General features: G+C 42.9%; 1 protein-coding gene across 5 annotated transcripts in view; it reads right to left on the reverse strand.

Moving 5' to 3' along the window:
• Positions 1-468: 468 nt before the first annotated feature.
• Positions 469-14,700, reverse strand: part of MTUS1 (microtubule associated scaffold protein 1) — a 104,436-nt gene continuing 90,204 nt past the window's right edge. For all 5 annotated transcript variants that reach the window (XM_065899784.1, XM_065899783.1, XM_065899785.1 and 2 more), the window contains 7 exons: positions 10,551-10,765; positions 9,006-9,111; positions 7,304-7,377; positions 7,058-7,153; positions 4,250-4,366; positions 1,680-1,777; positions 469-1,117 (listed from right to left, as the gene is read on the reverse strand). In XM_065899784.1, the coding sequence (XP_065755856.1) occupies positions 904-1,117; positions 1,680-1,777; positions 4,250-4,366; positions 7,058-7,153; positions 7,304-7,377; positions 9,006-9,111; positions 10,551-10,765 (920 nt within the window). In that variant the 3' untranslated portion in view covers positions 469-903. The remainder of the gene's footprint in view (positions 1,118-1,679; positions 1,778-4,249; positions 4,367-7,057; positions 7,154-7,303; positions 7,378-9,005; positions 9,112-10,550; positions 10,766-14,700) is intronic.

Here is a 14,700-nt window from a genome sequence, read left to right on the forward strand (position 1 = left end):
GAAGCATCCAGTTGAAATCACTGAGGATAGCTCAGATCAAGATAAAAATAAGGCAGAAAGCAATCCATGGGTACTGCCCTTTCTTTATACACGTTTTTTAGAAAGTAAAATTAGGGTTCTACATTTGCTCATAGCCTAAGAAAATGGATTGTAGTATTTTACGTCCACATGGGTAAGTTTAAAAAATCTAGCTAGTTTCAACTGACATGGCTGAACACTGAAAGGCTGCCAAGAAGTTACTCCGAAAGGATGCAAAGCATGAACAGACGTGGGCAAGTCAGAGCTCTTTCTGTCTCTCCCTCTCCCCCACCATGGCAAAGGGCTGAGCGGGGTTGGTGGTAAAGAATTCTAGTTCTAGCAACTACTGCTCTTTCTTCTATGGCTTTTGCAGAGATGCATACACTGACTATTTGATTAGCACATCTCCAGACAGACTCAGCAAAGGAGGCAGCATCAGACACGTGACACTCGGTTACATCCACTTCATTCACACATCCCCAGTCAGACCAAAATGTAAATCACAAGAAGGTGTCTGTGGTGAAGAACGTTACAAAGGTTATATAAATCTTTATCTTAACAGGCCCCTGAGAGTTTTCCCCTTTATGCGTAGGTGAAAAAGGCAACGAACAAGATCTTCTCGTTCTGTAAGTGCTTTGTGCAACAGCGTCCATGTAGATCCATTCCAACAGCATCGTTTGGGGAGGAGTCTCCTGGACGAGTCGGACATCTTCCTCCAGAGTTCTGGTCTTGTCTGGAAGGGGCCGGTTCGGCCCATGACTTTCCAGTTCTAGGACAGGCTGTGCATGTCAGTGAAGGTGGCTCCAGCCCCGCCCCCCCCGCCCCCCACGATTGTGGGTGGGTCAGTACTGCAGAAACGCAGTCTGTCTCCAGCTCCCAGGAAGGTCATCTGGGCGAGATGCTGGGGCTGGGGAAGGAGCCGGAGTTCCGCGGCGACTGGAAGGGGATGGCAGGTGACGTGGGGGACCTCTTGGGGCTGCACAGGTCCCCGTTGTGCAGCTTCCACAGCAGCTCCTCGTTCTCCATGGAGAGGCGCTTGTTGACTTTGGACTCCTTCTCCAGCGACTCCTGCAAGACAGCCTGCTCCGTGGAAAGTTGCCTGGAAGACAAAAAAAAAAAAAGCCAGAAATCCTGTGATTCTGAATTGCTTCTTTCTTTTTTTTAAAGGTTGAAAAAAAATCTTACTATTTTAAATTTAAGAGCCCCAAATGATCTCTTTGGAATAAAAGAAGCTACCGTGCATGGGTACTGGGCTGGCAGAGAAACCCGGGAAGTGTGACCTAGAGCCAAAGAAAAAGCTGCACTTTGGGGCAATTTCATAGTACGGTGAGTGACGCTCCCACAGCTATACTGCATGTCTTAAGACCCTCGTATGTGTGGGGCTGTTTCGTGTTTGGTCTTGTGGTGGTCCTTCTCTGAAAGGGAAGGGAAGGCTTGCCTGCTGAGGACTCAGCCTTTGGTCCAGGCCACTGTGGTAAAGGCACTAAACGCTACAATTGTATTTTTCTGGATAGAAATCAGAACCTCATTAACTACCCGCCTCTGTTGCATTTCCAGGAGGGGCATGGGTGGAATGTGGTGAGAAAGTAACACTCTCGATGTTTCAGGAAGGGAGGAGCTCGGGGTGGGGGGGGGGGCGGATAGGACAGTTTTATTTTTACCTTGAAATTGCCATGTGCTTGTCCATCCGAGCTTTTAATTCTTCATTCTCCTGCTGGAATCGCTTCAGTTTGTCCACCAGTGCTGTGTTGTTGTCCACCTTGGTGTCAACAAGAGTACCAACATTTATACATTAAAAATTACATAAAGCCCCTTATTTCCCTAAGGTACCCTCCTGACACCAGCACACACTGGAGAGATTTCATTCGGGGAAGTTTAATGGTATGTTGACTGTCTCTACACTGACGCACTGCAAAAAGAATCTACTGCAGCAAAACAGAGCACGTGGATAGTACTTTTTAAAGGTATGCCAGGCCACTTGAAAACGGACAAACCCAGGGCGTTAGTGATTTGTTCAAGTTCACATTGTTTCAGAATTCCCAAGAATTGGTGCCCTGCCTTCGGCAACCCTTGGGGGCTGTGCCTCTTTCAGGTTCAAGGTGATAAACATTGGCTGCCACAGAGGCACCACAGCTTCTTTATGGTAAATTCTGAAAGAAAAAAAAAATCCCACATTTGATGAAAATTCAGTTCGTGGCAATGTTTAATATGACTTTAATTACGGTCTCCCGGTTACTCTTCAGCATTTACCTCCGGAGTGGTCACATAAGGCAATCCACAAAGCTCTATAGAGCCTTAAAATAAACAAGTGACACTACAGAAAGCAATCCTCCTTGGTTGAACTAAAGGTACGTTTGTTTGCCTAGGGCTTGCCCAGGCTAAACTTTCAAGGAAAACAAACTGATCAGTTGAGAGATTGAAGGATAAAAGCCCAGAAGACGTTGAATCAGTTAACACGATGAACTGCCAGTTACACCCCTGCTTAGTTTCTAAAGGTAAGATTTGATTACGTGCTCGGAGGCGACATCACAGCTCTAAGTCCCTGTCACTGCTGCCCGTGACTAAGCGACTGTCACTCTGGCTCTTAGTTTGCAGTCCTACTGTTCTTAACATCTTATTATCCAGAAAAAGCTTAGGACAAGCCAACCAAGTGAAATATCCAAAACAAATGTGACTAGCGTGTAAGAAAAAGGGGGCATTGGAATTTCCAGGAAGTATAAAGGAATTCAAGATAAAAACATGAGGTGGGAAAATCTGGAATTAAAGACTGTGGGTAGGAATTAGCCTTAATTCCTCATTTTACTGGAGAGGAAACTAGCCCTGGAATTTCGCTCTTAGAGCTAATTATCAGCAGAGCTAGTTTTTACACGGAGAAAGCCTCCTTGCTTTCTAAGTGGCTTATTTTCAATAAAGGCCTGGAGCTTACAAATAAACAAGGTAACAGTGGGTTTACCTGTCTGTCCTTGTATTAACCCCTTCTTCTGCATATACACCATGCCATACTGACTCATCTCTTGGGCATGGCAAGGGACAGAAATACTTGTGGATCAACAAAGATCAAGACCTATGAGTAATTTTACAGCAGAGTCTGTTCTTACTGCACATGATGGTTTGAAGAGTTTTGATGTGTGCATGGCATATAGGGCAACCAATTATTAACCGGATTATCTGAGTCGTTGTTGATGGCCACATCAACAGCATGACCTTTGGCAGGAACTGGTGTATGTACAAGGTTGGGCCCATTAATAGACCATGAGTTCTTTCCTTCCTTTACAGAAACAAAACTTCCTGGTCATTCAAAGTGCCCGTCTATCCACATGGGGGCTTAGCTCTTACTTCCCTTGATAGGTAATAGTCTCTAGAAGAAAACCAAACAAACTAATGCTGAGTGACTTCCATGCTCCCGACTGTCCAGGGCTGGTTTGGGTTTGAATTGAGGTACTTACTCAACACTGAGTTGCCCATAATTAGGGGGAGAAAGCAGTGCGAGGGGCCTGGCACAGTCAAAAGTGGTGTACAAAGTACAGCACTGGCTGGGAACACCTTTGCTGCCGCGGCAAGCCCTGCAGGCTTGGCTAGACTCCTGGCTCTTAACAGTCGTGTTCCAGGGCTGGACCAAGGCTCACACGGCGCTGGGCTCACTGCTCACACACGCAGTCCTGGATGGCCTCGTCACATGCTAACATCCGTTCTGCCCTAGAGGCCGTAAACTAAACTTTATTCATATTTTGCATAGTGCTGGCTACTTGTACAACCAGATTAATTTTATAAAAGGGCAATTCTTTTATCACAGTCTAATTCACATGAAGCAAGATGAAGAATTTAGATAGCAAGATTCAATTGCTCTGATGGAATTAATTTATGTACTCAACAGTTTTGAGCAAAAGAAACCCACCCAGAGGTGGTAGTGTATTAAAGGACAGCTTTTACATTATTTAAAAATTCTTCTTATGCAGGTGGATATTCCCAGACCACTGAAATGGGAGACACTCGCGAGTTGTCATTTTTCCAAACACTGAATGCTACCTTTTATACGTTCCTTGAAAAAAATGTTCTAGAAGGTAGCAATGAATAAGCCTTAAGCTGACATGGAAAAGAAAATTTAACCTCTTCTACCTGTCCTATGTTTCCTATCTTTAAATAGCAATTAAGACAATTCCACAGGTCTAGTTCAGAGGCCAGTTCCTGTGCCTCAGGTATTACCCCGTTTAAGGTTCTGAATGAAATGTACCAGTTTCTCCATTTTCATTAACTTGATGTCCTGTTGGTGCAGCTTCTCATTCTTGATGTCTAAAACAGCCTTCAGGCTTTCTAACTCTTGTTCCAGATACATGATCTGAGGGTTTTTCTGGAAAACACACAGCAGGATATGGCTGTGACTGATGATTTAACACAATCACATGGTTCAAACTCTTAATATAAAGACATTTGATTAGATTTAGAAATTAAACAAGTAGCAAGAGACAGCAACCTTCTCACGGCAGTTTCAAAGAAAGGTGAAAAGAAGGGTTAAGACATCTTTAACTTCAAAGTTTTTGGTCTTAAGAATGAAATAAAACATTTCACATTTGAAAACAAACACTTCACTCACGTATCAGTAACTTAACATGGAAAAAACATTGGTAGCACCAAATATTTTACTGGAAGTAAGCTAAAAACCACAGCTTACAACACAAAACAGAACTCTAGTGGCTAGAGAGTACGCAATTCCAAGTCCTGGCCAGGTGTTTGGGGGGAGAAAGGGAACAATAGTTCTCTCTATCCAAAGTCAGTAACTCATGAGGAATGAACAGGCAGTGTGTTTATTGGGCTCTCTGGAAAACAAGAGGCAATCACGTGCTGAGTCTTTTGGACGCTCGCTATGACGGGACTCGGTTAGCCTGGCCGTACTTCTAGGGCAGGATTAACACCCCATCATTTTGTGACACCCGAACACCTACATGGCATAGAGCACGTGCACTGTGAAAATTCTGTGCAAGATAAACACTATGTAAGGGGAGATCATCCTCTGAGAGCACGAGACCAGGGTGGATTCCCCAACTCCTTGCTTTAATTATTGAAATTCAAGTGAACCTTCCAAAATGCACGACACAAGTTAAAGGCACAAAATCTATTGATCTGGTGTTCAGCGAGGGAACTTCTCAGACAAGAGTCAGTGGTGTCGATCATCAAACCTATCCTCCTGGACAGTGGTTAACGCTCTGGAGCAACCCTTAGGGAGAATCAGGGAAGGTGCCCTTGGAAAATCACTTAAACCCCTCACTTCGCAGAAGGAGACAGAATTGCACAGCTCAAGCGACCTACCTGCTCAGGCCCCAAAAGTGCTGGGGTGGGGACCAACCCCCGATCCTCAACTCCAGGGCTCTTCCAGAAACTTCCTACATTTCATATACTGTTATCCTTTTACATATGATTTTTTTTAAACCATAAAGAGAGCAAATCCCATCTTGCTGATTTTTAAAGTCAGAGTGTAGGCAGCCTCGTTCCCACTGCACCTTTCCCTACTTCTCTGCCACCACTCTCATACACGCTCTTTTCCCACAACCTGAGCAGGCTTAGGTGGGGTAAGGCATGAGATAGTCCTGCTTTCCTCAACCTGTTTCCCTTCTGAACTTTTTCAGGAGCTGCTGCAGGATCAGGAAGCTCTTTAAAAGCGTTCCCTGAACCACTCATAAGATTTACACCCTGCGTGTGAAGTCTACACATTTCTTTTGCAATCGAATTTTTCTAAGAACCTTCCAGAATAAATAGCTTTGAAATTTCACTGAATAGGACCTCATTCACTTGCATTCAAATGTCTAGAGGGTCTCTCAATGACATAGCAGAAGAGCTCACTGATGGAGCCAGGTACTTCGAGAGTTGCGACAGGTCTTAAGTGGCACAAAAGCTCTGCTTCTACAGCCCCAGACACAAATACATGGAATGAAAAGACAGAAGTAGCACCCGCCCCCCCGCAAAAAAGTTGGGGGGATACAGAGGAGTAAGGATACAAGCTGCAAGAGAAAGTTGAGTTTACCAGAGAAATTTGTAGTTTTCAGAAGTGAGGACTGGACTTCCCTGATGGTGCAGTGGATAAGAATCCACCTTCCAATGCAGGGGACACGGGTTCGATCCCTGGTCCAGGAAGATCCCACATGCCACGGAGCAACTAAGCCCGTGCGCTTAGCCCACAACTACTGAGCCCGCATGCCACAACTACTGAAGCCTGTGCGCCTAGAGCCCATGCTCCACAACAAGAGACGCTACCGCAATGAGAAGGCCGCGCAAGGCAAGGAAGAGTAGCTCCCGCTCGCTGCAACTAGAGAAAGCCCGCACACAGCAACTAAGACCCAACACAGCCATCCATAAATAAATAAAAAAGTGAGGATTATCCATACAATGAAATATTGTTCAGCCATAAAAAGGAATGAAATGTCTGTACCTGCTACAATATGCACGAACCTTGAGAACTTAAGCTGAGGGAAAGAAGCTGACACAAAAAGCTTCATATAGCACAATCTCATGTCAATGAAATCTCTAGAACAGGTACATGGATAGAAACAGAAAGGAGACTGGTGATCCCGCAGGGCTAGGGAGCTTGGGGGGGAAATGGGGAATGACTGCTAAAGGGTGCAGGGTGTCTTTTGGGGGCGGGTGATAAAAGTGTTCTGTAATTAGATCCTGGTGACCAAGGTATAACTTGTGAACTGAACTGTATATTTTAGAAGGGTGGATATCGTGGTATGTAAATTATATCACAATATAGCAAGTTAATTAAAAAATGAAGTCTTTACATAAAACCCTGATAGTTTCCCTGTCTTCCTATAGGTATTAGCTTAGATCACTTGCAATATATTGGATTTCAGCTGTTATGTCAGTTTTTAGAATTAAAGACACCAGTAACCAAAGCAGCCACTTTATACAGTTTAAAAATCATACGGCAAGATATGAAAAAGATTCCAAACCCATAGTGCTTCTCTAGCTGCTGACTTAACTGACTCTAAAAGACAGCTAAGCAGAAGACAAATTCAATAGTGACGGGGGAGCACACGCAACTTACTAAATTTGCTTTCTCTCTTGATATTCTCTTTTGTTCTTCTGATTTCAACTTTTCATTTAAAGTGTCATTTTCACTCTTCAAACCATTGATTTGTTTCTAAAACACAGTGAAATGTGGAACGTAAGTAAACAAGCGGGCACCAGAAACACTGCAAATGGGCACAGAAACGTACCCAAACCATACAAGCGTCAAGAAGGATGATGGGAAGGTGGGCAGGAGCGGTGGTGGTGATTGAGATTTACCTACCTCTAGTGACTCCTGCTTCTCGTAAAGCAAATCCTCAAGTGATTTCTTTTCCATTTCATGGCTTTTCTTGATCTCTGGGAGTGATATTGTTTTGAGTCAATAACATCCTACGAGGTCACTGTATTCTACAGTCATCATAGCACATGGATGCAACAGTTGATTATGAGGCGCTGCGCCTACATTACTTCATATTTGTATGGCACTTTTGTAGAAATTAAACGACTTGTTCTCAAATTAGCCCATGAGGTGAGTAGGGCAGATAATTCCCATTTTATGAATGAGAACACAGAGGCCCAGAGAGGCCAAAAGACCTCAGGGAACAAAGAGCACGCCTGGGGGCAATGGGGATGGGGGCGGTCAAACACTGGCCTTCAGACTCCTGGTCAGGAGGCCCTGTGCTCTGTTCCAGTTGCCCTTCACGAACCAAACAGAAGTCTCAAATTAAACCCATCTCCAGCAGGAAGGAAGAAAAACAATGTTTACCCAACATCTACCCTGGGCCAGTCACTTTTACATGTTCTCATCTCTGACCTCACACAACAAGTCTTTTTCTGATGAGACGGCCCCAGACAAAGTTCACAGGGTCAGTTCTCACCACGTGTCCATATGTTTCTCTGTAGATGCAATGGGTTCGGTGTAATAACTTCAGCTACATGGGCACTTCTGTAAAAAATGGCTTCTTATTCTTTTCCTTTTATTTCAACACTTCCAATCATGATGAAATAATAAAACACATCTTTTTATTCAACAAATGCCATCTACATTTCACAGCAGTGCTGGTGTGAAGTGCCTGGCATGGATCCTTCACCATGGTCAGGATATAATCTGACACGTTCAACTTCCCAGGATCTGAAGTGGTCAAGCACGACTATTACCAAAAGGACCTTAAAGTTCCTTAAAAGTTCATTCTGGGCTTCCTTGGTGGCGCAGTGGTTGAGAGTCTGCCTGCCGATGCAGGGGACAAGGGTTCGTGCCCCGGCCCGGGAAGATCCCACATGCCGCGGAGCGGCTGGACCCGTGAGCCATGGCTGCTGAGCCTGCATGTCCGGAGCCTGTGCTCCACAACGGGAGAGGCCACAACAGCGAGAGGCCCGCATACCGCAAAAAAAAAAAAAAGTTCATTCTATTTCCTAAAAGCGGGACTTCCCTGATGGCACAATGGTTAAGAATCTGCCTGCCAATGCAGGGGACACAGGTTCAAGCCCTGGTCCGGGAAGATCCCACATGCTACGGAGCAACTGAGCCCGTGCGCCACAACTACTGAACCTGTGCTCTAGAGCCCGTGAGCCACAACTACTGGGCCCGTGTGCCACAACTACTGAGCCCATGCACCTAGAGCCCGTGCTCCGCAACAAGAGAGGCCACTGCAGTGAAAAGCCCACACACTGCAACAAAGAGTAGCCCCTGCTCGCCGCAACTAGAGAAGGCCCAGCAGCAATGAAGACCCAACAAAGCCAAAAAATAAATTAAAAAAAAAACCCAAAACTATATTTCCTAAAAGGCTGGCATTTATAACAAACTATTATTTGCATCCTTAGGGGAAAGGGGAGATGAACAGTGCAAAAAGAAACCAAAAAACACTCCAAACGGAATACCACAGGGTATTCTCTAGAGGGGCAAGTTATGAATCATTTCCGTTTTAAAACATATCACGCTGTTCCACTAGCTTTTATTCTATTTCAATAGAAAAAAGCATTCTTGCCTGAAAGGGAGGTTTCATAGGCCTTCTTTAGCAAGTCTATTTTCTCTGAGTGGCTTGCTTCAATTTCCAACTTTGAGGTTTCATGGGCAGCACTTAAGTTGTCAAACTATAAGAAGAAAACCAAAACAAAACAATAGTTTATCAATAAAAAGTCCTAAGGTGAATAATAAGCAGCAGCGTTAGGAAATCTGACACCTGAGCTCGCATTCAAGTCTAAGGCCTACCAGACACATGGAAAGAACAACCCAACTGGGGTTTGCCAGTCCCTATGCTCCAGTCCACCGTGCCTCAGGAACACAACACGCAGCTCTCCAGGGTTCATGGATGCAAAGGGCTGAGTCCACCATACGGAACGAGGATACCTTCCATGGTGACAGGACCATATAAGCTCTACATCTATCATGTTGGCCTCTATATTCTCGGTCCCTAGCACATGCCTGGCATATAGTTGGCACTGTGTAAATATCAGCTAAATGAAAAACTGATTTTAAATGGGAACAAGGAAATTAAAGAGAGGTTTAGGATATACCATTAAGGGAAAAATATGAGTTATTAAACAAGAGCCATTTTAAAAAAGAAGAAGAAATGCAAGCCTATGTTTTAGCAGCACCAGAATGTTTGCAAAGGGATTATTTCTAGGCAGTAGGATAAAGGGATGTTTTATTTTATTTTAAAAAATATATCCAAAAAGAAACAAAAATGCTAATTTGAAGATACATGCACCCCAATGTTCATAGCATTATTTATAATTGTCAACATATGGGACCAACCTAAATGTCCATCAACAGATGAATGGATAAAGAAAATGTGATACACTATATATGTATATACACACACACACATATATAGGTATGTGTGTGTGTGTATATATATATATGGACCACTACTCAGCCATAAAAAAGAATAACATTTTCCATTTGCAGCAAAGTGGAGAGCCATGATGCTAAGTGAAATAAGACAGAGAAAGACAAATACTGTATGATATCACTTATACGTGGAATTTAAAAAATACAACAAACTAGTGAACATAACAAAAAAGAAGCAGACTCACAGATATAGAGAACAAACTAGTGGTTACCAGTGTGGAGAGGGAAGGGGGAGGGGCAAGATAGGGGTAGAGGAGTAAGAGGTGCAAACTATTAGGTATAAAACAAGCTAGAAGGATATTGTACAACATGGGGAGCACAGCCAATAGTTTATAATAACTATAAATAGAGTTATAATCTTTAAAAATTGTGAATCACTATATGGTACACCTGTAACATATAATCTTGTACAGCTATACTTCAATTAAAAAAATTTTTTTAAAGGGTTGTTTTAAATTTTGTCTTTTTTTCTTCTGATCTTTCGCTCAACGTATGTACATTGCTTTGATCATAAAAAATTTAATTTAAAAAACTTTTCATTTATTTAAAATTTAAAGAAGTTCATTAAGGGATGTCCAACAAAGAGAAGGTCATCAAAGCAAGGCCACCATCAGACAACAGTTAGAATTCAAATTAATAGCCATGGCCAAGCACATGCGCAGGTTCTAAAAGCACTGACCTGCTCCTGTAACTGAGTTTTGTACTTCTCTGCTTCTTCGATGTAGATATTCTGAAGCTTTTCACACTCCCCAGTGTAAAATTCTTTAAGCCGATTCTCCAGCTCTGTTAGATCAGTCTGGTGCTGCTGGTTTAGCTTCTGGACAAATCCTTCATAAGCTATTTGCAACTCATTCCTGGCTTTTTCTAACTTCTCACAGGTGGTTGAAGCAGTGACTGAAAAGAGATGGAAAAGAAAAGGGAAAATGACACTTAACCTGCTAAATGTCCTAAATTCCTAACATTCACACACAGATGTGATGACTCTGGAAGTACAAACACAGGGCTCTCAGAGTACTCGATTCTCTCAGGACCAGATTTTCAAACATAATAGAATAAAAATGAATGATAAAAGGGAATGAGAGGAAATGGTCTCTGGCAGCAAAAAGCCAACTGTCTATCAAGCAGTAGGAGAAGTCCTTGAGCAGAGCCAGGTTCCCAAGTGAAGAGCACCCTTTCACATGGTGACCAATCAGTGCAGGGGCTGTAATGAGAGGAGGCTCTGATTGGCCGAGGTGTCTCTAAGGCAGGCCAACCACTAGAGGAGGCAGCCGAGATGTAGAAGGAGCAGGTAAGACCAGAGAGAAGCAATAGACTTTAAGCTTGTATGCAGTTGGAGCCAACTGAAACTCGTTACTTCAAAAATACAGTAATTAAAACAAAATACTAGAATATATTGAACACAGATCACCAGAACATAAAAACTTTAGGAAAAATACGTTGAGAAGCTACAATACAATGTAAATATATTGAAAGGTTAACATTTTTAAAAGGCAAAGTAATTTGATAAACATAAAATCAGAGCATCCTAACTCTTCACTACCACTACCAAAAACAGAAGTACTAACAATACCTTGCAGAACTTGCACATAAACACATACCCACACAGACTGTAATAAATCCTGAAAGAAATGGGAGAATATATATGCAAATGAAGCAACCGACAAGGGATTAATCTCTAAAATATACAAACAGCTCATGCAGCTCAATATCAAAAGTACCCAAATAACCCAATCAAAAAATGGGTGGAAGGGGACTTCCCTAGTGGTGCAGTGGTTAAGAATCTGCCTACCAATGCAGGGGACACGGGTTTGAGCCCTGGTCCGGGAAGATCCCACATGCCTTGGAGCAACTAAGCCCGTGAGCCACAACTACTGAGCCTGTGTGCTGCAGCTACTGAAGCCCATGTGCCTAGAGCCCAGGCTCTGCAACAAGAGAAGCCACTGCAATGAGAAGCACGTGCAACGCGACAAAGAGTAGCCCCCACTCACAGCAACTGAAGAAAGCCCATGCGCAGCAACGAAGACCCAAGGCAGCCAAAAATAAAATAAATAAATAAGTTAAAAAAAAAACAACTAAATATAGAACTACCATATGACCCAGTAATCCCACTCCTGGGCATATACCTGGAGAAAACCACCATTCAAAAAGATACATGCACCCCAATGTTCATTGCGGCACTATTTACAATAGCCAAGACATGGAAGCAACCTAAGTGTCCATCGACAGATGAATGGATAAAGAAGATGTGGCACATATATACAATGGAATATTACTCAGCAGTAAAAGAGGATGACATAATGCCGTCTGCAGCAACATGGATGGACCTAGAGACTGTCATACTGAGTGAAGTAAGTCAGACACAGAAAGATAAATATCATATGATATCGCTTATATGTGGAATGTAAAAACAAATGGGTACAAATGAACTTACAAAATAGAAGTAGAGTCACAGACGTAGAAAACAAATCTATGGTCATCAGGGGATGGTGGGGGAGGGATAAATTGGGAGATTGGGACTGACATATACACACTACTATATATAAAATAGGTAACTAATAAGAACCTGCTGTATAGCACAGGGGACTCTACTCAATACTCTGGAATGGCCTACATGGGAAAAGAATCTAAAGAAGAGTGGATATATGTATAACTGATTCACTTTGCTGTACACCGGAAACTAACACAACATTGTAAATCAACTATATGCCAATAAAAATTTTTTTTAAATCCTGAAAGAGCTCTATCATTTCTTGGGAAGCCTGACTTTGGACTTTGGCAGCCTTCCTGTACTTATGTTAGATATGGGGGAAAGGAGTGCTACTCTGTAAGGAGGATGCATGTTCTCAACACCCCAGAGTGCCCATGGATTCATGCAAAATGGGTACTGGTAAGTCTGTTTATTATAAAGTAATCCTTATGTCTCTTTTGGTAAGGAATATGTATTTGTGGAGTAGTGGAAGGAAAAAGGTTGTTTAAGGGAGGAGAAGAGGATAGTTTAGATCAATGATTATTCTGACCTAAGTAGTGGGAAATTGGCTGGCTCCCGGGATGGATTTCGGGCAATGATGTAGACTTGTTTTCTTGGGAATATGCCACATGGCAGTAGAAATACCAGCCCATACTTGTCCCATATCAGTATTCCTTCAGAAATAAAATAAGTCATATTGAAATAATGACAAGCATAGTGTCTGCTAAAGAGCACCCTTAAAATTCAAATAAACCCACAAATGTTTACTGAACAGTAAAGGCAAAAACAAAGCAAGAACTACTACCCTGATATCGAGGGTAAAAACTGTATTCCACGATGAGCAATGGGGAGCCTGCACAGTGCACCTTGGGAGCTAGAACATTCCCAAGGCAGAAAAGTTGGAGGGAAGACTCAACAAGGCAGGTGTAGGCCAGATTACAGAGATCATCAACATCACCAACAACTCAGGCCTTTGGGACTCTGTTTGGGAAGTGATTTTTTTTCCTTAAAAGAATTTATTAAAAGATGATGGCCACACTGATTGCTACAGAATATGCCCCTCATATCACTACTTATTTATCAAAGGAGGAAAAAGTGATTCACGAAGGCAAATGTTAGCCAAACAGGTAAACGTATTCGCTTCCACTGCCTTTCCAAAATAGTACAAATAAAATGATAGGGCCACAAGCCTCCGTGTGTGAATTCCATGTTACAGCTCTATATGAAAGAAGGCAGTAGAGAACTATTTGCGAGCAGTCAATAAAGGCACCAAAATAGCTTTTCTAGTCAGAGAAATCTTGATTTCACACAGCCTTCTGACTTAATTGCCTCAGGATTTCAGATAACAGCAAAGTAAAAAACAAAACAAACAAAAAATTCTAGCTCATCTGAAGGCTCATATCTGAGATAAAATGTCTAAGTGAACCAAAAACTAGAAGAGCTTCCGTGTAGAAGTTAGCAGTATGCTACACCTGCCGGATTTCAACACATCTGCTTGTAATCAAAGACTGTCAGTCTGAAGGTATAACTGTATAACTTTAAAATCAAAAAGGATAGATGGAAGTCCTCTCACACTGGCGGCCGGACAGGGTGTTTCCTCTTTTTTTTTTTTTTTTTAAAGAAGCTTAACTAGTGTTTGATTTTGTTGGCCACTGTGCAGAGAGGTAAAGGGAGGACAGGAGGGAAGGAAGGGTGCAGGGAAAAAAAAATGGGTCGGATGGGGGAGCGGTGGTTACTGCTGTCAGGACAACAGTCCCAAGGCAGGCCCGGCCCCAGGTGGTGACATCAGCCTGCAGCTGTGCAGGGACAGCTGGGCTGAAGTGATCCCTCACACAAATGGCTCTACTTTGAGTTAACGGGCCTGGGCTCCTGGGGAAGCACTTATCTGGCATAAAGACTCGTGAAATACTTTTCTAAAGGACACACATGTCAACGCTGTATCAAGGGTTCTCAGGACCCCTGATGGCTGGACACACTCGTCGGGAGAGTCGGGGACGCCAGCCTGGGGCTTCAGTCCTGGACTTTTCCTTGTACTTATTTCAATTTAGGAGCGATTTCTATGCAGCTGGGCTCTTACTGCTGTTCTCAGTTTTGTCTCTTCCTTGCTTCTTCTCCAGAATTCCACTCACTCTCAGTCAATTAATCAAACACCCAAGACAGCCAAAATCAAACATGACTCTTTCACAATTCGGACTAAGCAAGGAGTTTTCTCACAGTGTTAGGCGATACTGTTTTCATGAAGTTAGTGCACGGATGCAAAATCCACAGACTACAAAGTAGTCCTTTTGTCCTTACTGTTTTAATCATTCTATTAGACAATTTTTAAAAGCATGTCTGTGATAAAGCAGACCAAAGAGACCAC

The sequence above is a fragment of the Phocoena phocoena genome, chromosome 21 (assembly GCF_963924675.1).
Source record: "Phocoena phocoena chromosome 21, mPhoPho1.1, whole genome shotgun sequence".
NCBI lineage: Eukaryota > Metazoa > Chordata > Mammalia > Artiodactyla > Phocoenidae > Phocoena > Phocoena phocoena.